At 38.3% G+C, this 24,516-nt stretch overlaps 1 protein-coding gene across 2 annotated transcripts in view; it reads left to right on the top strand.

The window, feature by feature from the left end:
- arhgap20b (Rho GTPase activating protein 20b) overlaps nt 1-24,516 on the top strand; it is a 55,441-nt gene that overhangs the window by 10,531 nt on the left and 20,394 nt on the right. For both annotated transcript variants that reach the window (XM_082169883.1, XM_082169884.1), the window contains exons 3-12: nt 756-893; nt 1,001-1,147; nt 4,178-4,219; nt 4,415-4,505; nt 4,675-4,752; nt 5,092-5,158; nt 6,642-6,806; nt 15,919-16,088; nt 17,815-17,976; nt 18,188-18,288. In XM_082169883.1, the coding sequence (XP_082026009.1) occupies nt 756-893; nt 1,001-1,147; nt 4,178-4,219; nt 4,415-4,505; nt 4,675-4,752; nt 5,092-5,158; nt 6,642-6,806; nt 15,919-16,088; nt 17,815-17,976; nt 18,188-18,288 (1,161 nt within the window). The remainder of the gene's footprint in view (nt 1-755; nt 894-1,000; nt 1,148-4,177; nt 4,220-4,414; nt 4,506-4,674; nt 4,753-5,091; nt 5,159-6,641; nt 6,807-15,918; nt 16,089-17,814; nt 17,977-18,187; nt 18,289-24,516) is intronic.

The raw sequence follows: 24,516 nt of genomic DNA, 5'->3' as shown, positions 1-24,516 counted from the left end.
TAATTCTTATTACCACTTGTGATGATGTCCGTATGCCCCCCATTGTTTCTTACTGTTAATAACTGTATCTTTTCATTTCCAAATAAAAGAGACTAAACACGAAATACGCATGTGCATTACGTCACCATTTTCAGAGATTCCGTTTTCAAAAGTTTGCGTTTTCAGGCCACCAAAACGCTGTTGTCGTGTAAATGAATGGCCAAAAAGCATAACAAGTCTTTGTTGAAAACTATGTCGTGTAAACGGCCCCTTAGTTGACAAAGTCACTTATGGTTAGTAGAATGCCTAAAGTGGACTGTTGAAATGAACCTTTAATTTTGAGGCCACGCCCTTCCCCCTGTCATTCTCATGCGGGTCCAGGAGATAAAAGTTTTTCCATGCTGAGTGTTTGTGTGTGTGTGGAAATAACCTATATTGTGTTAAAAAATAAAGCGCACGAGAACAGTTCCTGTTCTCCGTATTTATCTGAGCTCCATTAGACGAGACATGTTGTTTTGCTTGTTTACTCTCACTGTCAGGGACTATTTTTCTAGTGGAAGGATGGCAGGCACTCAGGCAGTGGCCTCTCGTTCCTTATTGCTTACCCATCAAAGTTGTTGATGTTTTAATGTTATAATGTTATAGTAAATTGGGGTTAATATAGGACAAGTAATGTGAGACACCTAATCTTAGATTGCAGTACATTACAGAAATGTAACTGGCATTCCTAAATGTTCTTCATTGCTATTGTGATTTTAACCTGTTCTCTTCTACAGTGATGAGTATGGGGCATGTAATGCATCACAAAATGCAGTGCTGTTGATGGAAGCACATGCTCACCTTACCATCGGCTTGCAGTCAAGAGAAAGACTTCTGCTGCTTTTCACTGATTCGCTTATCATCGCTAAGACTAAGTATGTCAACTTTTTAGTGGGTGTGAGTATGTGCATTAATAAGTAAAAAATGTAGGACATCTGTCTCTCTAAAAGTGCATGTGTGCATTGTGTGTTACATGTTACAGGTCTCTGTATCTAAAGCTGAAGGATCGTGTTAGCCTCTCAGACATATGGCTGGCATCCTGTGTTCATTGCATCACAGACAGGAAGCTCACCTCCAAGAACTCGTTTGTGATTGGCTGGCCAACCATCAATTATGTCATCAGTTTCAGGTGGTCTTTGAAAAACTATTTCAAAATTGCTTAAATGTCAAACATCTGCAGTTTTGGCAATCCAAACAAGATGTGGTCATTGTATGTCATTCAAACACATAGTACTGAACAATTCTAAACCGTTATGTTAATGGAATTTTTACAACTTGAGATTCTGTAGTGGAAGGAAAGGAATGGTGGAAAGCTTTAGGCGCTACAAAGGTGCTGAGGAAAATAATTCAAGTGAGATCCACCCACACTACTGCTACTGACTTGATAATAAAACACTGTGTGATAAGATGACAGAAAACATTTTTTTCCTGCAGCATTTAAATTCTCATGTGAAGTTCGCATTATATGCACTCACACACTCTCTTCCAAGCTCAGCTCAGCTCTTTGTCATTTACAATGCTGATTTGCTTCCTTATTAACCTGATTTTTTATTCTTCATTAGACATATTTTTTTTGGAGATAAAAGTAGGTCAAACCCCATGAAATGGAGAATACATAATATGCTGCTAATCACAGGATAAAAAACAACACTGAGAAGCCTTTTAGTTAAAATCACAAAGAGAGTGAGGTAATGACCTTTTCATTCTTCCTCTAATCTATAGTGCGTTAAATACTATCTATGGCAAAGTGAACAAATGATGTAGAAATAAAAGGAAGTTGGTGACACATTTTCTTTCTTTTTAAATACAACTGTAAGCATGTGTTGATGATGGAACTATTGTAAAAATGTGAAAAATATCGGGTGCGAAATGTGAAAGAACGTTTTTAGAGAGTCTCAGCTGCATTTGTTTGACAGCACCTCACTATGACATCAGAAGCCCACAACACAAGATTTTTCCCTGTCTCATCCGACGCCTCTGGGGATAGATGCCTTCGCTCATCTATGGCTGGATTTTAGACTGTATGCATTCCCTCCAGTCAAGCTAATCCCTGCAACAAAAAATGTGGTGTAGCAGTGTGCCATTTCTCAAACTGATCTTTTAATATAAATTGAATGCTGTCCCATGAACACATTTGCAACACAAATTTTGAAATTCTCTGAGGAGGGATTTTCAAAGGGGGACAGAGTTCCAGTTTACATTTTTAAGGAAATTAAAAGGATTTCTGTCTTTCTAGCCTATGAAAGCTAAGCGAGTTCCGCGTTTCCACTGAAATTACCCGGAACAATTTGTCCCAAGAACTTTTCTTCCCCCAGACCTGTTGCTTTCTGCGTTTCCACCGCAATCTAAAGTACCATGAAGATTAGGCAAATTAGTCCAGTGGCATAGCACTGCGTGCTACTTTACAGTTCCAGCTTAATTTAAGCTTAATAAAGCAGGAACCTCGGCACTGGTCCATCGGTCGTATTTTTTAACCTCCATTGTTAATTTGAATAGCAAACAACTGTTACTGCATGCACCGAAAAAAAAAAGAAAAAAAAAAGGTGGTTGAAATAAAATGCTGCGTGGAGTCAACTAATCAAAATGAGGCATGAACTCAACCAATCAGAATGTTCAGCGCCCATGTCCCACCCCTGAAAGTTCCTGAACTTTAAAAAAGTACTACCTCGCAAGCAGGGACTTTCGGAGGGGGAAATATTTTCCCGGAACTTCATTAAGACCCTGGTTCCTGCTACGGAGTACAACCCCAATGTCCCTAGTTTCTGGGCAAAGTTCCTGCGTTGGAAATGCGACTAAATACTGTAAATGTTTGGGATCATCCACGTCTGTGGTTGCGCTATGTTCACTTTTGGGAATGGTTGGTATATATGCAGCTAATGAGAATGTTAATGAAGGGTACATAATATGGTCACTTAGATGGTTAGGTGATACATAAGATGCATAAGATGGTCACCCTTACCCTAACAGGAAGAAAATGGCTTCTCAAACAAGAAAAAAATTTAGGGTGGGATTTGATCTTGTCCATCTGGAATGGATTAGATAATTGGGTCAATGGGCCCTATCTTGCACCTAGCGCAATTGACTTTGTACAGCGACGCATGTATCATTCCTATTTTGCACTCGCGCACAGCAGACTTTTCCCTCCACAGACGCACGTCGGTTAACTAAGAAATACACTTGCGCTCCCAGGGGCGGTTCAGCGCAAAGAGGAGGCGTGTTCCGGCGCAAACGTTCCCTCATGCTATTTTGCACGTTTAGAAAACAATTCCGCCACTAACCGAAAAAATCTAGTTTAAAGTCAGTGGCGCGTTGCGCATGTTATTCATATGCTATTTTAAGGGCGCATGCTTTGCCATAATCAATGTAGCGTGTGCACAACGCGCATACACTTTGATTCTCTCATCTACACAGAAGCAGCAGTTTTCATTTTTGCAAATCATACATAATTACGATAGATAGATAGATAGATAGATAGATAGATAGATAGATAGATAGATAGATAGATAGTTTATTATAAAAGCATACATCTAGCTTACACATTTACCCATATTATCATACGCCTGTTTAACTGAAGTTAATTTGGGTGGGTTTCTCCATCCCCAATGTCACTTCTCTGTGTTTTACGGCCCTGACGAGAACGTCGGTCTCCTCGGCTGTGAACAGCTGCTGGCGCGCGTCTGGCAAATCCGCCGTTATAATAGGAATCCGCTATAGAATAAGCGCGTCTGCTCTTAAAGGGAATGCGAGATGATGCTCTGATTGGTTTATTTCACGTTACGCCCAAACCACACCTATGAATAATGAAGCTACTTCAGACCAACCCATTTTAGATTTGCGTCGGGCGCAAGAGTCATTTATCCCGCCGGTATAATAGCAACAGTGCCTAAGACCCGCCCACAAAGTTACTTGCGTTTCGCGCTTGTACTTGCGTTTCAGATCGTTAAAATAGGGCCCATTGTGGTTTGCATTTGCTGCCATCTTGTGTGAGTGACAGGTTGACTCAAGACTAAGCAACCTATATCAAATAGAAACTACATTCACTAATATCAGAACTCAGTGTCATTGTCTTATCATTCAGGTGCATTTGTCTGAAAATCTAGAAAATTTTAACTAAATCTAACATTTCCTCTCTCTTTCTGCCTGTCCTTCAAAACCAAAGCTCATCAGAAACAAAGGAGAGATGGTTACAAGCTCTTCAGTGGTAAGGAAAAAAACAAATCAAAGACTCATGTCCATAACAGCATATAATGTATCAAAGTACAAGTTTCTTTTCAAACATGAGGTATTCCTGCTCTGATGTTGTGTCCATTTTCTTTAATGTTCCATGCCTCTGTATTTGTTTTTTCTTGCTTTCCCATTTGTTGTTCTTTGTTTGTAATAATATTTCATTCTTCAGGCACACCTGCAGGGCCAGGCAAAGAGTCTTGCCAAATGCCATTCTTCTCTACGTCCTGCTGATCTGCCATCCCGATGACAACAGCTCAGCGGTACATAAATGCCTTTTGGTTTAATTTGGACCACGCCACTCCCGGCCCTCAGGGAACTAAATCCATGTCTCTGTTTATAAGTGAAGTTTATTTGTACTCTAGCCTGAAGCTTTTCCTTGTGAGTTGATGGTCAATGCTGTTGTTTGTTTACATGCTTTTGGCTTTTAAGACTGTTGCTGTGGCAGTGGATGTGAGCACGACCGCAGAAAATGTGGTTCAGTACATCATGCAGCAGTGCAAACTACTGGTAAGTAGTCTGTTATAGCCTCTTGTTGTGAGTATGGTGTAATACACCTTTGCTTGAACATTAGCTCTTTAACCTATTTAAAGCACAGTTGAATAGGGAGTGGTCCAAATTAGAGAGACACTTGCTTTTTCTTTACACCCATATCACCTTGCAATTTGGTGGATTTAACTCGCCTGAGGCTATGTGCTTTTATAATGTTGTGTACATCGTTCTGTTGCTCTATGATGACCAGTAACTATATTGTGCCAAATTTGTCCACTGGCATTTCCTGTGTTTGATATCAGCCACTTCCTTTTTCCTGTTTCTTTACAAAACATAATGACCACTTCCTGTGTGCAGGGTGAAGTCTTGGACTACCAGCTGTGTGTGAACTATGAAAAAGAACAGGAAACATACCCCCTTATTGGTGATGACACACACACACACACACACACACACACACACACACACACACACACACACACACACACACACACACACACACACACACACACACAATTAACATACTTTTTAAAACAAATGTGAACACATGGTAGATCAGGGGTGTCAAACTAATTTTCAAGCATTATGCTTGACCAATTTTAATTTGCTCCCATGCAGGGATCATGCATAACACACTTTTCTGGAGTCAAAAACAATGTTATGCCTCTTCAGATAAATCAGATAAAACAGCTGGGAGTACATGGAATTTACAAATTTCATTCACCAGAGATCTTAAGATTACATAAATTACATAATTACATAATAACTTAGGGAATATTATTCAAACAACAATATTGGGAAAAAAATGAGAAACCTGCTCTCGGGTGGATAATTTATAATTTTATCTAAATATTACCTCCAAGTTCAGCCTAAAACAAAACTGAATGGTTCATTTAAATTACACAGCATGGGTTTCAGGCAAACTCACCATGAAATTAATATTTACATTTACATTTATGCATTTGGCAGACGCTTTTATCCAAAGCGACTTACATTGCATTATCCTATACATTTATACATAGGCATGTGCAATCCCCTGGGATCGAACCCACAACCTTGCATTGTTAACGCAATACTCTTACCACTGAGCTACAGGGAAGCTGTAATATACCTAATATAGCTAATATATCATCATGGTTGGATAAAATACAGAACTGAATTTAATCCCTTTCGGTCCATAAGTTGGAATTTTAGTTGAATTGGTCTGCAACATTCAGAGTTTGTCTTGACAAGCTTTGCTTTTCTAGTTAAAAATTACAGTTCACTTTTTGAAAAGTGAAATTAATTTTTTCTTCTAAAATATTTCTGTTACTATATTTATATATAATATATATAATATTTATTACTATTACTACTATAAATGAGCTGTTGGCACCACCCCCCAGGTCATATATATGCACATTTGTATGTAAGGTTTATTGAATGAGACAACAGGATATTAAAGGTTTAGTTCTAGATAACAGAATCCAAAACTCAATTAAACTTAAAATCTCTCTATGTCTTCTTGTTTTTTCTTCCACTGGATAATTCGCTCCAAATGCCAGCCATAAACATTCACAAACACACAAGCTGATCTTCACTGTCTGAAATAATCTGAGGTGCTTGCTGGATTTTCTGTAGAAATGTTGCACACTAATCCATAGGTGCATCAATGTGTGTCGGATTTATATACAAATTTTGTACTAGTGAGAAAACAAAAAAGCAGCCTAGCAACTATTCTTAAGATCAAAAGAGGACAGTGTTTTACTCTAATTTTTTTCAAACACAGACACAATCATACACAGAATGAAATATGTTAGCAATGAAGTAAACACAATAATTTGCTTTTTGGTTCCTGTACTGTTCGAGAATGAAATTGCCTGCAACCTGAAATACCAATTTCCTGTCTCAATTTTTGTCTCTTTTAGGCCATGAGCTACCATTCTTTATCCTGCATCATTCCCTGAGAAGTCAGCAAGACCATCTGCTCATGCCCAGTGAGCCCGTGCAGGAAACATTTAGTTCTGCCCAGCAGACAGTCTCTTCCAAGACCCCTCACTTCACCCTAAAAACCAGAACACAAACTCCTAGGGGTGAGTTCACTTGTCACCAACAGAACACACATGGCCAGCTCAGTAAAACTAATCAAATGCATAATAAGACTTGTGCCTTCTCTGAGGATCTGTTCTCTATGCGGTTCCCTTTCGAAGTGGAACCTAACACTGTGTCATGAACGCTCCTTGTGAGCCGGTGTCTGAAGCACCTGTGATACACGCCATTCTCGATTTGCTACCACAGTCAGGTGACATCTCATGTGTGCCGGCTGGGCATATAAGGGTGCCCAGAAAGAACGCATCAGATTCTTTGTCTTCAGAAAGCCGTTTGTTTGATGTGCATGTGGAATTCTGAACTGGTAATATGTCTGTATATCTCAAAGAAGATGATATGTATAGGGCATGAGAGCCAGCATGGGTTTATCCCTTTCTCAAACATCACTTCACTCCAGCACTTCACTCTCATGTCGAATCAAAAGGCTTGTTCATCAGCTTCTTCAGATCTGGTGGAGAGCATGTTATTGGCCCGGTCTAGCTCTGAGGAGCTCCAACACGCCACCACAAAGCCTGGGTGGTTCCGCAGTTTTCGAGATATCCACCCAAAACCTCTTCTCCCCTCTTCGTGAAACAGAACGCGATGCTGTGATCATCGGCGATTCCATCGTTCGGCACGTACACGCTACGTTAGGTAAAAGTAAGGTGCACAGTCACTGCTTTCCTGGTTGCATAGAAACTGTGTCTATTCCTCGTTTAGTGAGATCAAATAATAAGTCTACTGCAGGATCTAGGAAAAATCTAATTGTTATTAAAACAGAAAATGTTGCTATTAGTAAACAAAAACAATTTCTAAAGCTAGGTCTTCTAAACATTAGATCACTCACACCTAAGGCAGTTATTGTAAATGAAATAGTCACAGATAATAGCTTCGATGTACTTTGCCTTACTGAAACCTGGCTTAAACCAAATGATTATTTCGGTCTAAATGAGTCTACTCCATCAGGATACTCCTATAAGCATGAGCCCCGTCTGATTGGTCGTGGCGGCGGTGTTGCAACAATCTATAGAGATATTCTCAATGTCACTCAGAAAACGGGTTATAAGTTTATTTCGTTTGAAGTACTTGTACTAAATGTTACGCTCTTAGATGTTAGAAAAACATCCCTATTATCTCTAGCCTTGGCTACCATATATAGACTGCCTGGGCCTTACGCTGATTTCCTAAAAGAGTTTGCAGATTTTCTCTCAGACCTATTAGTCAATGTCGATAAAGCTTTAATTGTTGGAGATTTTAACATACACGTAGATAATCCAAATGATGCATTAGGGGCTGCGTTTACGGATTTATTAAACTCTTTTGGGGTCAAGCAAAACATTACCGGACCAACTCATCGTTTTAATCATACACTCGATTTAATTATATCACATGGAACCGATCCAACCGATATAGATATCATTCCACAAAGTGATGATGTCACTGACCATTACATGGTAACTTGCATATTACGTACTCTTATAATATATCATGCTGCGCCGCGCTATCGATCAGGCAGAACAATCCTTCCATCCACCATAGATAATTTTTCAAATTGCTTATCTGATCTGTCTCAGCTGCTCAGTGAACCCAAACAAACAGATGAACTAGAGCAATTAACTAGCACTATGAGCACCATTCTCTCTGGAACTTTGGATATTGTTGCACCTATTAGATTAAAAAAGGTCAGAGAGAAAAGTAAAGCACCATGGTACAACAATACTACGCATGTTCTAAAGAGAGAAACCCGTAATTTAGAGCGTAAATGGAAACAAAATAATTTAGAGGTTTTTAGAATCGCATGGAAAGACAGTATGTCACGTTATGACAGTATGGCCACAGTATGACAGTATGGCCCTAAAAGCGGCCAGGGCTGAGCACCTCCGCAAACTAATAGAAAACAACCAAAACAATCCTAGGTTTTTATTTAACACCGTGGCTAGACTAACAAATAAACAGATGTCACCTGAACAAAATATTCCGTTACAGTTTAGTAGTAATGATGTCATGAAGTTCTTCACTGAGAAAATAGAAAACATCAAAACCACAATTGTAAACGTTCAATCCTCAATCGCGCCTTATAATTCAGCCTCAATTATCACCCCGCAAGAACAATTACAGTGCTTTACAACTATAGAACAAAAAGAGTTAAATAAACGTATCACTTCATCTAAAACAACAACATGTTTATTAGATCCTATACCCACTAAACTACTGAAAGAAGTGTTACCTATAGTGGAAGAGCCTCTCCTCAATATTATTAACTCATCTTTATCTTTAGGTCATGTTCCTAGAACATTTAAACTGGCAGTTATAAAACCTCTCATTAAGAAACCACAATTAGACCCACATAATCTAGCAAATTATAGACCCATTTCAAATCTTCCTTTTATGTCTAAAATACTAGAAAAAGCTGTGTCCGCCCAACTGGGCTCTTTCTTGCAAGAAAATGACATCTATGAAAAGTTTCAGTCTGGATTCAGACCGCATCATAGCACTGAAACTGCGCTCGTTAAAATCACAAATGATTTACTTTTAGCTTCTGACCAAGGCTGTATCTCAATACTAGTTTTACTTGATCTTAGTGCTGCGTACGATACTATAGATCACACAATACTCTTAGATCGACTACAAAATTATACTGGTGTTCAAGGACAAGCATTAAGCTGGTTCAGATCATACTTATCTGACCGCTACCATTTTGTCTATTTAAATGAAGAAAAATCGATCATAACTCCAGTAAACTATGGAGTGCCGCAGGGATCTGTGTTAGGCCCTCTGTTATTCTCAATATATATGCTGCCACTTGGAAATATTATAAGGAAACATGGAATTAGTTTCCATTGTTATGCTGATGACACTCAAATCTATATTTCATCACGGCCAGACGAAAACGCTAAATTATCCAAATTGACAGAGTGTGTTAAAGATATAAAATATTGGATGACGCGCAATTTTCTTTTATGAAATCCAGACACGACAGAGGTACTAATCATCGGTTTAAAAAAAACGCCCACAAAACCTCTCACTCTACAACTTTAACATAGTAGGATGTCCTGTTACTTCATCCTCTACAGTAAAAGACCTGGGTGTTATACTAGACTGCAACCTGTCTTTTGAAAATCATATTTCATATGTTACAAGAACAGCCTTTTTCCACCTTAGAAACATTGCTAAGATACGTAACATGCTATCAGTTTCTGATGCAGAAAAATTAGTTCATGCATTCATGACCTCGAGACTAGATTACTGTAATGCTTTATTAGCTGGTTGTCCTGCATCCTCAATAAACAAGCTACAGTTAGTCCAAAATGCCGCCGCTAGAGTTCTTACTAGATCAAGAAAATATGATCATATAACACCAATTTTATCATCACTACATTGGTTACCTATAAAGTTCCGTATTAATTACAAGGTATTGCTACTGACTTATAAAGCCCTAAACGGCTTAGCTCCAGTCTATTTAACGGATCTTCTATCGCCCTATAATCCATTGCGCTCTTTAAGATCACTAAATTCAAGGCTTTTGGTCATACCTAGGATTTCTAGGTCCACCAAAGGAGGGAGAGCATTTTCACATTTAGCTCCAAAACTCTGGAATAGTCTTCCTGATACTGTTCGTTGCTCAGACTCGCTCTCCCAGTTTAAAACTAGATTAAAGACGCATCTCTTCAGCCAGGCATTCATATAATACTTTTAATCTTACAGTTGAATCCGACCTCTAGTTCATAAACGCCAGAGGAGAACTGGCCCCCGACTGAGCCTGGGTTCTCCCAAGGTTTTTTTTTCTCCATTAGGTCACCTGATGGAGTTTTTCGGTTCCTTGCCACTGTTGCCTTTGGCTTGCTCAGTTGAGGATATTTGGGGATATTTGGGGATATTTAATTTAATTAATCAATCAACAATACTATTGATCAGCATTGCCAAACGTGGACGTTTTCCACTAGAAACAAACATTGATGTATTATTTTAATTTAAATACTGTGAAGCTGCTTTGATACAATCTGTATTGTGAAAAGCGCTATATAAATAAACTTGACTTGACTTGACTTGACATGATGGGAGTTGACGCAGATGTTGTAAGTGAGCCTGCCTACTCCAACTCTGAGGAGTTGGTTGAAGTTATGACCCACGACATGGCATCCTCACTGAAGTCTCCAGTACTGCCCTCTAAGCCATGTTGGTTTACATCGTGGCTGGTGGGCAAAGCATATGGAGCGGCAGGCCAGGATGGTGGCGCTCTGCACATGATGGCAGTGTTGCAAGTGTATCAGGACAATTTATTGAAGGACTCAGATCTACGCGAGGGGGTGTCTCCAGAGTCAGTCCTGGAACTCTGCCACAGACTTTGCCCTCCTTGCCACCAAGCAGGTGGCTTGTACTATCGGCTGCTTTCTTGCTGCCATGGTTTTCATGGAGGCATCTTTGGTTGAAACTTGCGGGGCTCAAGGTAATGGAAAATCAAAAGATAAATAATTAATAGTAGCATTATGCTCCTTCTATAACAGTTAGGTTGTGATGAATGTAGATGATGTGCAATACCAAAACTTGGGTCCCACATCCTCATTGATCACCCTTCCCTCCTCAGGTGGCAGGAGTACAAAGGTGTTAGCTATGTGATCCCTCTGTGATCACGTGTTAGGACAGGAAGATTGGGCAATACCAATTTAGCATCCCCCTTTCAGCATTAATCTGCTTCTTGTTGAATCACATTCATATTGGAGTAACAGGCTAGCACTTACCTTGGGCAAGGGGCAACTATCTAAGTCCCCTCCAATACTGTAGGCTGCATCAGTCTGTTCCCATGTATGGATGGGCTGTACAGTAGGGAGAGTTAGCTTTTCCACTTCTGCGTCTCACTCCTTCATTTGTTGACCCTCTAGTCTATACCTGGAGGTGATAAGTGTGGACATAGTGTGGGACTATGTTACCATGTTTTCCTAACAGTTTGCAAAGAGTCTTGGGACAGAGTAATAAAATGGACTCTGACACAGCTAGCAACTTGCTATTCTTTCACTGGAACTCTTTCACTGGGCTGTCACGCACCTGTGATGATCAGCAATAGAGAGCAAGGAGGGTGGAGATGCTGTGGTACTCCATCCATCCCGATGCTTTCTCACTAGGTCTCCCTGAAGAACATTGCCTTGTTTCTTAGGTAGAGAAGGCAGTTAAGAGAATGGTGTTCTCTCCTGAGTCCTCTCCCAGTACTTCTGCCTTGCAGGTAAGTTTTAAGGGTATTGAGCTGTGGACCTCTTACCACAGGCACTAAAGCTCTTGGTGCACTGTATGGCAAACTTTGGCTACAGCTTAGCTGGAATTCTCACAGCACAATAAGCAGGCATTTGTTCAGTGTGGCATAGTGAGTATTTTGTTCCCATAGTGTCAACTCCTTGACACAGTGTCTCATTCCCCTTCTATAACCAGATACATTCTTTACATTGTGTGGCTATCTAGAGGCCATTAGTAGACTTTTGCTGTATTTTCTCCCTTAAAGGAGAATTTGTGGAATCCTGCAGAATGGAATTAAACATGCATTTAAAATTAGTTAAATGGAGTTCAGAGTGTCTACTGAGGTCTGCAGGTGAGTGTGAAGTAGTGGAAGTAGTAGTGGAATGAGTAGTGGAAGGCCCGGGAAATTGTCACATATCTTACATTCATTTATGAGTAAAAATTGCAATTGCATAAATGATTACTTGTTGGTTATCTACAGTTTAAAATGTGAAAGTTGTTAAATTAGTTAAGTTAATGCCTTTTTTTTTAATCAAGGATGCTTAAAATTTATCAAAAGGGACAATAAAGACATTTGCAATGTGAAAAAAAATTCTATTTCAATTAAATACATTTCTTTTGAAATTTATAGTTATCAAAAAAATCTCTGAAAAATCAGTTTCCAACTAAATTTTAAGCAACACAACTTTTTTCAACACTGATATAATACAAACTGTTTCTTGAACACGAAATCAGCATATTAGAATAATTTATGAAGGATCATGTGACACTGAAGATTAATGGTTGCTAAAATTCAGCTTTGCCATCACAGGAATAAATAACATTTTAAAATATAGTAAAAAAGAAATCATTTTAAAGCTGCAGTCTGTAGCTTTTCCTCTTTGTCGCCATCTCTGTTCGAAATCTGCAATTGCAGTTATTTACGGAATTATCAACTTTACGTGGGTTGTACATCGGCATGAAACAGCGCGTATGAATCCAATGTTTTGAGGACAGTGTGCGGCGGTCAATCACCGCGCCGGTGTGGATCACAGTCTGGTGTGGATACAGGCATTCAGAATCACAGATTATACTTTTTGGAAGTATGACCAATATTATAATTTTCAACGGAAAATGACGTCTGAACAAGTAAGTAACATCCACTTTTGTTCTGATCAACTAAGGTGGAGAATACCTTTTACCCTACCCGGTGCAAACTCTTAAGCAGGAGGAGGCAACTGACAGGGTCTGCAAATCTACTACTCTCCTGAGTGATGTGATCGCCAGAAACTCCATCTTTAAAGCGATGTGTTATCTGATGCAGAGTCCAAGGGCTCGAATGTTGCCAGGGACAACCCTTCTAATGCTACTGCTAGGTCCCAAGCCGGGACTCTAATCTGAGCCACTGGCCTCATCCTCAAGGTGCCACGAAGGAAACACATAGACCTTAAGTGTGGATGGGGAAAGACCGGCAGAGAAACAGTCTTGAAGGAACTCCTGCACTGAAGCCACCGGTCAGTTAACTGGGTCCAACTGATGTTCTCCGCTCCATAATTTGAAGATTCTCCAATTTAAGGTATACAATTTCCTTGTGGAGGGAGCTCTAGAATTGACAGTGGTCTCTACCACCTCAGCTACATTTAGGAACGGATCCCCCTCGGGCCAGACCCAAGGTTTCCACATCTCAATATACCACCCCCGACCTGCAATAGAATGTCCCTCACTAGAAGCTTCCACAGGAGAATGTCCAGGAGGGCTATCAGGTCAGAGAACCATACTTGTTTCGCCCAGAATGGGGCTACCAGAAGAAGACAAACCCTATCCTGGTGAACTCTTTCTAGAACTCCCGGGAGCAGAGCAATCAAGGGAAATGCGTACAGACGAAGACTCTGCCACGTTTGTACCATGGCATCTAGCTCCAGCGGAGCTGGATGTTTGAGGGAAAACCAGAGCGGACAGTGTCTGGTTCAGTGTCAGACAAGTCTCTTGTGGCACAAACAGGTTCATGTCCTCTTGACCAAACTTTCTCCAAATTAATTCCACCATCTCAGGATGGAGTCTCCTTTTCCCGGGCCTTAGCCCCTGCCATGACAGGATGTCTGCTCCCTAATTCAGGTGACCAGGGACCACAGGAGGCTCTGGTGCGCCAGTCTGCACAGAAGGCGCTACCTCAGACCCCTTGATGATTTATATACAAGACCACCGACATATTGTCGGTTCAAATTAGAACATGGTGGCAAATTAGAACAAGGTCTGGGAGGAAATGCCTTTGGGCTAGCAATACAGCTAACATCTTTAGGCAGTTTATATGCCAGGAGAGATGATGCTCCTTCCACAGACTCTGGGTCAAGCGGCCTTCCATGACTGCTCCACACCCTGTGTGGGATGCATCTGTGCACAGTCTTGCGATAACAGGATGCTCCCAACACTGGGCCTTGGGACCGGAACCAAGGTTTCTTCCAAATGACCACAGTGTTGTTCAGCACTAGGTTTATCTTTGACAGACCTGTTTGCACACTTCGGAGAGGCGGTAGAATCCTTGTTTTCCAGGACACACTTGAAGGTTTGCATGCTCACAGATGTAAAGAGGTTGTTGAGCCATGTGATTGTGGATGTCTTATAGTTGACTGCTTTTAAGTATTTATTTAAAAAAAAACTTTAATTCTAATCAATTCAGCATCCACTTACAGTTTTAACATCCACCAATTTAAGTTCTTGTCCATTTGCTCTGAGAAGAACATTCTTCAGGATTTCTCACATTCATCTGGGAAAGCCAATAATTGTGGGGCATTAGAGTTATCAGATTGGGGGCTGAGGTCAGGGAAGGCCATGAGCAAGGCAACTAGCATCTCTGTTGTCTGTTTTGATGTTGCACTTTGAAACATAAAAATATCATTGTATGAGGAATTTTACATTTTTCTGTTAACTTGAAGCCATCCCATAAAAGCTGCTCTTTGTAAAAAGTTTCTGATAAAAAACTTTAAAAGCACATAAAAACAATGACATTTTCCCTTTTGTAAATGTCACAAACTTGTTTCTTATTTTATCATTAGTTTTTAAGCAATGGCAATTTCCCTTCTGTAAATGTCACAAACTTGTTTTTTAGAGCAAATTTTTGACTTATGAAAATGTACTGTATATTTGAAATATTTCACTACCTTACTATGGCGCATTGTAGCAATAACCTCTGTGCAAACTTCTTATGCAATTCTGTCATGATTACATGAGCGTCTATTTTTTTGTAATCAAGCTTTCTGTAAATGATCATGGATATTCATATTGATCTTTAACTTTTAACAATGCTACTTGCATACTTAAATATATTGTTTTCTCTAACACAGACAGAGCAGCTAAATTTTTTGCATTATTCACCAATTTTTTTATAACTTAACATTTTTCAGTACACAAATATTGTTACGAGAGGGGGGAAGAGATATAAAAGAGAACAGTTAACATTTAATTTAGTTAAAGTTTTTCCAGCCCTTAATAATAAAACAAATACTTCTTACAGTTTTAACGTTTTGTTAAAGATTTATGGACATTTCCTATTATTTTGCCTCTAATACTACCAATAATCTATCTGGATCAGTACTAGTATAGTACTAGGAGCATTCAGTGTAATCACATGGGATGCAGCCAATTCTGATATCTATCTGCCTTCCTCATCCCTCGCCATCCCTCATACACTACAGAAAAATAGGAACATCAAACCATGTGATCAAGCATGTTTATTCATTTATAGATCAAGAGACACTGAAATGCTGTGAGGAAACATTTAATTGAAAGATGGTAAAAATGTTCTTGTGTTTTCCTTTTTTTCTCAAACTAGAATCCGCGGAACAGTAGCTCCTCCCAATAATGTATTTGCCAAAGTCTGATTGGTCCGTTTTTTTTTTTGTCATTGACTTACAGGGGCTTTGCTGAAACACAAAAGAAAGAGGTCTCTGATTGATTGGGCTCTGAGGAGGGGACACTTTCATCAAGCTGATGGCCAGTCTGATCCACAAACTGCCTCTCACAAGCTATTTGGTCAGTCTCTTTCTTCCATTTGTCCTGATGGAAACCTGCCCAAACCAATAATGGTAAGGATATCACTGGCTCTGGACCTTTTTGTTTTTATTGTTTCACTCATTGTTAATGGAACTTTCATTAATCCACAGGTTTAGAGAGACTATATAGGCTAACATATATTTTATGCTCCTGGCCATATGTTTATTTCTAATATGTGATCTATTTAATACTGGTATAGCATATAACCTTAAGTCAAAATGCAAAAATTATATAGGTAAAATTATAATAATAGGTAATGTTGACCAATGTTCTCAAACTGTGTAGTGGTGTGGATGATTAGCATTACAGTTTTAATCAACACACACACACAAATAAAATGACAAGAATATGTCTTGACAAGAAAGGGTTATTATTATTGTATTTATCTTACAAGTTTGTGAGTGGCATCTGGATCAGTGGTTTTCAACCATGGGTCAGATAATATCAGTAATGAAACCAGACAGAATTTAAACAGATAGAAGATGTTTTAAGAAAGACAAATATTTATGCATTTGACTTGGATGAATTGATGTATGTTTTTAGATGTTGGTCTGATACATTCCATCTAGATCTAATGTAATGGTCCGATGAGGGTCTTTCAGCACCATTAGTTATAATCTACAGGGATACTTCTATTAATTAAAACATGGCATTATGTGTGTAATGTGTGTTAAACTTGAACTCAAAGAGATGCCAATTTGCTCAATGCTCAAAAATGTCTGTAAATCATTTGAGAACCATTGTTCTTATGTCACCATAATTATTCTAGCTATAAAAAGAATATATTATTAGCTGTCAATGTAAGAGCAGTCTTTTAGCAGTTAGATTTTTAGGTGCTTATGGGCTTCATACTTGTAGAAGCATTTAACTTTTCTTTTTTTTTACCCTTTCAAGATAAGTTCAAATCCGTAATTGCTTATTCGAGAGACAGAGCCACAATTATGGGGGTTAAACGCTGTTGCATCATAAATTTGTCATTAGTATTCTGTTTTAAAATTGTCATTCATTTCATGGTCAGGCTAGGTCAGGTTGAGCATCTGTTTATCATAGACTTAGATCAGGGTTTCCCAAACTGTGGTTTGTGAGGGAACTGCAAGGGATTTGTGAGTTAGCACAAAAGTAGCCCTGTATAGCTCAAGACGACCAACTGAAGATAAGCAGGGTTGAGCCTGGTCAGACCTGGATGGGAGACCTCCTGGGAAAACTAGGTTGCTGCTGGAAGAGGTGTTAGTGAGGCCAGCAGAGGGTGTTCTCCCTGTGGTCTGTGTGGGTCCTAACGCCCCAGTATAGTGATGGGGACACCATACTGTCAAAAAGCACCTTTGGTGGTGGTTGAGGAGACTCCCCCCTTTTATATGTAAAGCGCTTGAGTGCAGATAAAAGTGCTATATAAATGTAACAAATGATTAATATTATTATTTAAAGCTAATAATTAATTAAATCATAATTTAAATAAAATAATTGTAAAATACAAAGTCAAAATAAATAATTTACTAAAAAGATATATAAATAATGGTTTACCTGGATGTTATGTAACCATTAACCTACATCAGAGAACTGTGAACATGTAAATGTGTTGTTAAAATATAGAAATATCATCTTAAAGTCTCAGGAGGTACTACAAGTACAGTAAATATTTATGTGCAATGGGTTTGGCTGACTAAAGAGTTTGAGAATCCCTGGCTTTGATTTACTATTTTGTGTGTGTGTGTGTGTGTGTGTGTGTGTGTGTGTGTGTGTGTGTGTGTGTACACTTAGGACCTACTATATCTGCTTTTCTGTGAGGGTCCAGAGACCCGTGGAATCTTCCGTCGTTCAGCAAATGCCAAAAGCTGTAGGATCCTAAAGGAGCGAATGAATTCTGGGCAAAGTATTTCACTGCATGAACAATCAGTTTTCGTCTCTGCATCTCTAATTATGGTGAGAACACAGTAATTTCAATTCAACAGTGATACAGTATACATACAAATTCACACAAATAATTTCTCGTCTACATTCACAGTTTAATTCTACATTTTCAATCTAAGTTATCATAATCAATGGCTTGAGCATAAGAATTGTACTCTGGCCTATATGATACATGTCTTTGATTATCCTTTTTTATTCTTGATTAAATTGTGTGAGTGTGTAGGAGTTCTTACGGAAACTGCCTGGTGGTGTTTTGTGCTGTGACTTATATGATGACTGGATGGAAGTGCTAGAGAGTGAGAATAGACATAACAAAGTCAGAAGGTGAGAACACCACACAAACATACACGTGTACATATGCTCGCACATACACACACACTGTATGTACAAAGTGTACTAAGACTGAGTTCCCACCTGTGCTGCGTTCCAGTCCAAAATTGTCATGCCCTTCACTCGCAAACTTCCCTCCGTCTCGTTCACTCGGATGTACGTCATTGCGAGTGCCCACTACTGGCGGAAACTGCAATGGGCTGAATTGGAACGTCCTAAGCCCTTGATCACTTGGAATCAGCTGTGGAGTTGATTTATTATTTACATTTTTTTTCCCTTTAAGAATTTGTTTAATGCAGCATCCAAATGTTTATAGGTGTGTTTGGGTTGTTTTAAATTAAAAATATATATTATTAATATATCATAGAGTTGTCTGTTGTGGCGGTGATTAGATGAGATATGTGGTGACGTCACAATCGTACTGCATTGTGGGACATATAGGTGCCTGAAGTGTACATTTGAAGCAGACTCGCTCCCTCGGTCAAAATCGAGGGAACGAGGGTCTGTCCATATAAACTTCCCTCGTCCACTTCACGAAGTGGAACGCACTTCAAAATGGCGGCAAGTTCGCAAGTGCGTGTCTAAAAGTGGACTGGAACGCAGCATTGGTATTAAGATTTTCAGTTGATCTATCACAAACAATGGTATTAGGTATTGGTAATTAATATTTCATTTATAGTTGTGCTCAAAAGTTTACATACCCCTTGCAGAATCGGAAAAGTTTTTTTTTTTTTTTTTTTTTTACAATATAAGAGGGATCATGAAAAATTGCATGCTATTTTCTTTTATTTAGTACTGTCCTGAAAAAAGCTGTTTCCCATAACAGATGTTTACCCATAATCCACAAGACAAAATAAAAGCTGAATTTAGAAAAATAACCCCGTTCATACGTTTACCCTGATTCTTAATACTGTGTGTCCTTACCTGGATAATCCATGACCGTTTTTTATTTTGTTTTATGATAGTTGTTCATGTTTGTCATCAGCAGTTAAACTGCCCAAAGATCTTCAGAAAAATCTGCAGGTTCTTTGGTTTCTGCATATTTGAACCCTTTCAAGCAGTGACTGTATGATTTTGAGATCCATCTTTTTACACAGAGGGCAATTGATGGACTCACACACTAATATTACAAAAGGTGCACACATTCAGTGATGCTCAAGAAGGCAACAGGATGCTTTGAGAGCCGTGGGGTACGCATTATAACATTTCTAAAGACCAAGGTTGCGTCACAAAAACAAAGAAACATCATAGAGCATAGGTACCCAGCCTGGTCTTATTGTTTATCTGCAGATATTTGAACACAATATTTACAGGTACAAAAATATGTTTTTCTGTACATTTGGTTAGATGCTGAAACATTATGGACGTACTAGCAGTATTTAAAATGTGAGCGGTATTACAAATTACAATTATAGAAACATAAAATTGTTTATTTTATAAAATAAATATATATATTTTTATATACATTTACCATTTTATAGATATATTTGTAGATTCCTTAATGCTATCCTTAAACCTAAATATAACTACTTTTCAAAAAAAAAAAAAATGTAGTGACAATAATTTGTTATATACATACATATTGTAAAAAAACAAACAGACAAAAAAAAAACCAGATTGATAACTCAATATTTTTTTCCAAAAATGGCAAAAAGCAGTCCCAAAGTAGTCCAAATGACGATGTGAAGCATACAAAGTATACAATAGTTTTATCTAAGATGCAGATTAAAATTTGAGTTGTTAATCACTGAAAATCTTATCCTGATCCACAGATCTCATTTAAAAGCACACATCACTTGGTGACGAGGCATACAAGAGGCAATGAGCTTTTGATATCATTGACATAAACCCTTTTTCATAACTTTTCTTGAGGCGGCTAATTTTGAATTTTTAACGAGTGTGGGATTTAATCGTTTTCAAAATTGCTACTTAGATTGTAGACATAGATTGCTGAATAAAGACTTGAATTTTGTTCTGTTCCTCACACAACCCAAGCATATGTATTCTGAAAATTTGGATTTCAGCACTAAAAGTAAAGTGGATTGCATTTATGATAATTTTATGGTACGTTTGTGGTATATTTTATAGTAATTTTTTTATTCATCATAGCATATTCAGAAAACTGCCATGTCCCACGGAAAACAAAATAAATTTTAAATAAGTAATGGTTAAACAATTCCAGATTTTTATTTCATTTTAATATTTTAAATTCTTGTTCAAATTATCTAATCCTTTGAAACGAGCTGCCACCAGAAGGCACAGAATGAAATTTAGTAAATGAGCCAAGTGCTTTTAATAAATTCGATCAACAACATAATCTTATTGATAAAAAAATACAATAGAATCAACTTAATTCAACTGATTTAATATTTATAGATTCATTTTGTAAAAAAAAATTCATCTGTAAAGTATTTAAATGATTTACATTTTAGATGCTATGTCAGTACATCAATATTATACATTTTAGTGTCTATGCAAACATAAGTAAATGCATGGTAGAACCACATCTTGCATAAAATACATATGAATACTATTGAGATCATGTTGAGAAACCAGGTGATGAAATAATACACAGAAAACAACATTTTGAAAGGAGACTTTTTGAGGATTTTTAAATACATACTGGAAAATACACAGGAAAAAAATGTGCTTTTAGAAGTCTTTTGAAAAGAAGAAAAGAAGAGGTGTTGCAGAGATTCTGAGGGCAATAACAATGCCTGGCTAGTGGCTAATCTAAATTTAAGGGAAAGTAAGTAGACCAGTATCTGAAAACCTCAAGGAACAGGCAAGGGAGTGAGTAATTTACATAGTTACAAAATCAAAGACCCTGCCCTTTAAATACAATAAAAAGTGATCACAAGAAAACAAATAGTAATTATCCTTCAAATGATAAGATCCACCAATGGGACATTTTGACATCCATTCGTCATGGCAAGACTCATAACTTGACTAGATGGCAAGACTAAAAATGTCTGCTTACATGGAAAATTAAAAGCTTCAGTATGAAAGTAAAATAATGACAAATGTTTTTGAAACAAAAAAGCTTGTTGAATTGCACTACTTAAAAAAAATATGCATTGCATTAACCCTGCTTGTATTTTGCATTTTTATGGGCTGCAATTCAACATGGTTGTATGTTTAAGCTGTTAATATTTCAATTCAAAACATTTCACACACGTTTTCATTATTAAAAATTCAATAATCCATATTCACCTTTCAGATTTCACTTCCAAAATGTTCATTCTGTTTAAAAATACAACCTATAATATTCGACAGGCAATATTCGGTACATTTTATTTCGCTTTACAAATTCGCTTCCACAAATTAAGTGGTTCAAATTCGACAGAAAATTCAACATTTGACATCCGGGAACGGCAGGAATATCAGTAGATTGCCGATTGATCATCTCCATAGCTGTTAGTCGGCCTCACCAGCAGAGGGTGCAAGTGTGGCTGTTGACGAAGAAAACTATAGAGCAACGGGTGAGAGACTCATTCATTCGTTGAATTACAGAAATGGAGCAAGCAGTAGGCTATTTGTGATTATTATCAGGGCGATGAATTGTGATGATTATCATATGGAAAAGCTGATAAAGACACAAAAGTTGTGTTGTTAAATTCTTCACGGTTACTTTTGTAACTTACATGTATGCAGCTTTCTCTACCGTGAACGAGATTATGTTATTCCCCGATGCTGATGTACAGATCAAACGTTAAATCATATTTCTCTTGGTTGTTTAGTTTTCTTAACTTTATATCTAACTGGGCATTCCCTCAATATGTAATTCTCCAGGATTCCCCTGCGGTCAGGACACTTAAAGGGATGGTTCGGAGTAAAATCAACCTAGGGTCCTTTGCGCCATGACCTCGAGCGAAACACCACCCCAGAAGTCTTTTTTCCCTTGGTCGAACATTATTAAAGTTAGAATTTATTTTAATATATCAGCTGAATGGCTTAGTGCAGGCGCTAATGGAACCTAGGCGGTAATGTTAGGCTATCTCGTAAATTACCCCACTAATAATGCCCGGAATGGTACCAAACTTATACAGTAGTACAAATAGGTTCTGTAACGTTACTCATAAAACGAGGCATTGGAAAGTTTGTAAGTACATCAGGAGTTTATTTAAATAACACTTGCCTGATGGCTATTGCTACCGCTAACCCGCATGTCGAGGCCACTTCAGTGATTAGGGAAAAGCACGTAAAAGTCCTGGCAGAAAGCGATGCATAAGGATATAGTGTAACGACGCCCAGTTCTAGGAATGCACTAATATTTTGTTGGTAGTACCAGTTTGCAACAATTATTAGTTAACACTAAGTTGTCAACACCTCGGAAAAAATAAATAAAAATGTTGGATATACTGGCTTTCTGCCAGGACTTTTACGTGCTTTTCCCTAATCACTGAAGTGACCTCAACGGGTTAGCGGTAGCATTAGCCAATAGCCATTAGGTAAGTGTTATGTAAATAAACTCCTGATGTACTTACAAACTTTCCAATGCCTCGTTTTATGAGTACAGACCCTATTTGTACTACTGTAGAAGTTTGGTACCATTCCGGGCATTATTAGTGGGGTAATTTAAAACGATCTAAGCGCATGGTCTAAAACGCAGGGCGCAAGTTCACTTAGGGCGTGTCCGAATCCACTTTTGCTAGTTTAACGACGGGAAAAATGGTCGGCGCGCATGGTCAAGGGTTGTCCCTATTCTCTTTATTACCCTATTGAGTAATGAGTGTGTTTTGGGATTTACGTGCGTTAAACCAATCAGAGTCTCATCTCCCATTCCCTATAAATGCCAGGTGCGCTCGCGCCATGGCAGATTCGCTATTTACATGACGGAATTTGATAGTGGAAAGACCGAAACGGAACTGCTCGTGCGCGAGGTAAAAGTGCACAAGCAGATCATCTACGGGACAATCTTTATGTGCACAATAATAATCTTTTACATTGTAATCCTTTTAATTTTAATATTTGGCTTGTTTGTGTGCTGCTGTGGGTTTTCACAAAGCGTTCATGGCCCCCATAGTATTTTGTTGTATGAATATCTGAACCTATCAAAAGCAAGAACAGAACCTCTGCTGTAAAACAAAACAAAAAACACTTTATTCTAGCTTCCTGTAATTTTTTAAAAAAAATGTTTTATCAACACTGGAATGTGGGTACGTTTATTTTAAAAAAGCAATATTTTGCACCAAAATTGAAAATTATGTTTTTGTCAAAGACTACAACATATGCGTAAGCAATGCTTTTATAGCTTGTTTCTCCTTTTTCGCAAGTGTTTTGATCAGGAGATTCAGTACTCTTTCAGAAGATGCGAAATAGCGACCCGTACCGTATAACGGTGAAAACATTCCACTATGACCACTATGGTCAAATATGATTGACAATTAGCATACATTTTGGATTGGCGATATGGTTCTATTAAGGGCAAGAACTCCCTGCGCATCCATGCAGCCTGGCATGGATAAGAGCAGAGAGAGCAGCAATAACCCCCCTTAGGATAAACAGAAAAGAACCAACATGAATGTATTGCAGATATCATTCATTTAAATTTTTGTACAACAATTTGAGAATTTAGTCTGATTCAAGAGGAATCAGAATGCCAAATCCTGACTGATGAAAGGAGGAGCTGGGGATGGAGGAGGGTAATTAGCTCCTGAGAAACGCAATAGCTGCTGGTAATACTGAAGGAGCTATATGTATACAGTGATAGGCGGCGTATTCCTGTAGGTAGACGTGGATCAGCTGATGTGAGCTTGACTAACGTGACCTGCCAGAACTGACACTAGGCTTGATTTATTTAGTATTAAATTTCCTTGGGTTTGCTGATGGTAAAACTTCTGTAAAATGACCCTGATCGCTATAATTTGCCTCTTACTTGCCTCAGGGGATTGAACAAACAAATCCCCTCAACCAGTTTGTACAAACAATATTCTTCTCAATAGATATTCATCATAGAAACTCATGTTGTTGTTAAAGTGCCACTCAAGCAGTTTGCTGCAGGCAAAGTAATGACAGTATTTTCTTTCTACTCTGCAGAGTTTTACATTTTGATATACCATTTGAAAAGTTCAAATTCCAATCCAATTGCTTATTTCTTGGAAATTTCTTACTTTTTGATATTCATATTCACTAGTTTGTGCTCACCTGCTGTTTGTGTGTGTCACATATTTGTGCATGAATGCATTTCCATATGTATGAGAGGGCTGACAAATTTATCCA

Source organism: Leuciscus leuciscus (genome assembly GCF_965113295.1).
Source record: "Leuciscus leuciscus genome assembly, chromosome: 5".
NCBI classification, from domain to species: domain Eukaryota; kingdom Metazoa; phylum Chordata; class Actinopteri; order Cypriniformes; family Leuciscidae; genus Leuciscus; species Leuciscus leuciscus.
This window is presented reverse-complemented; position numbering and strand designations above follow the sequence as displayed.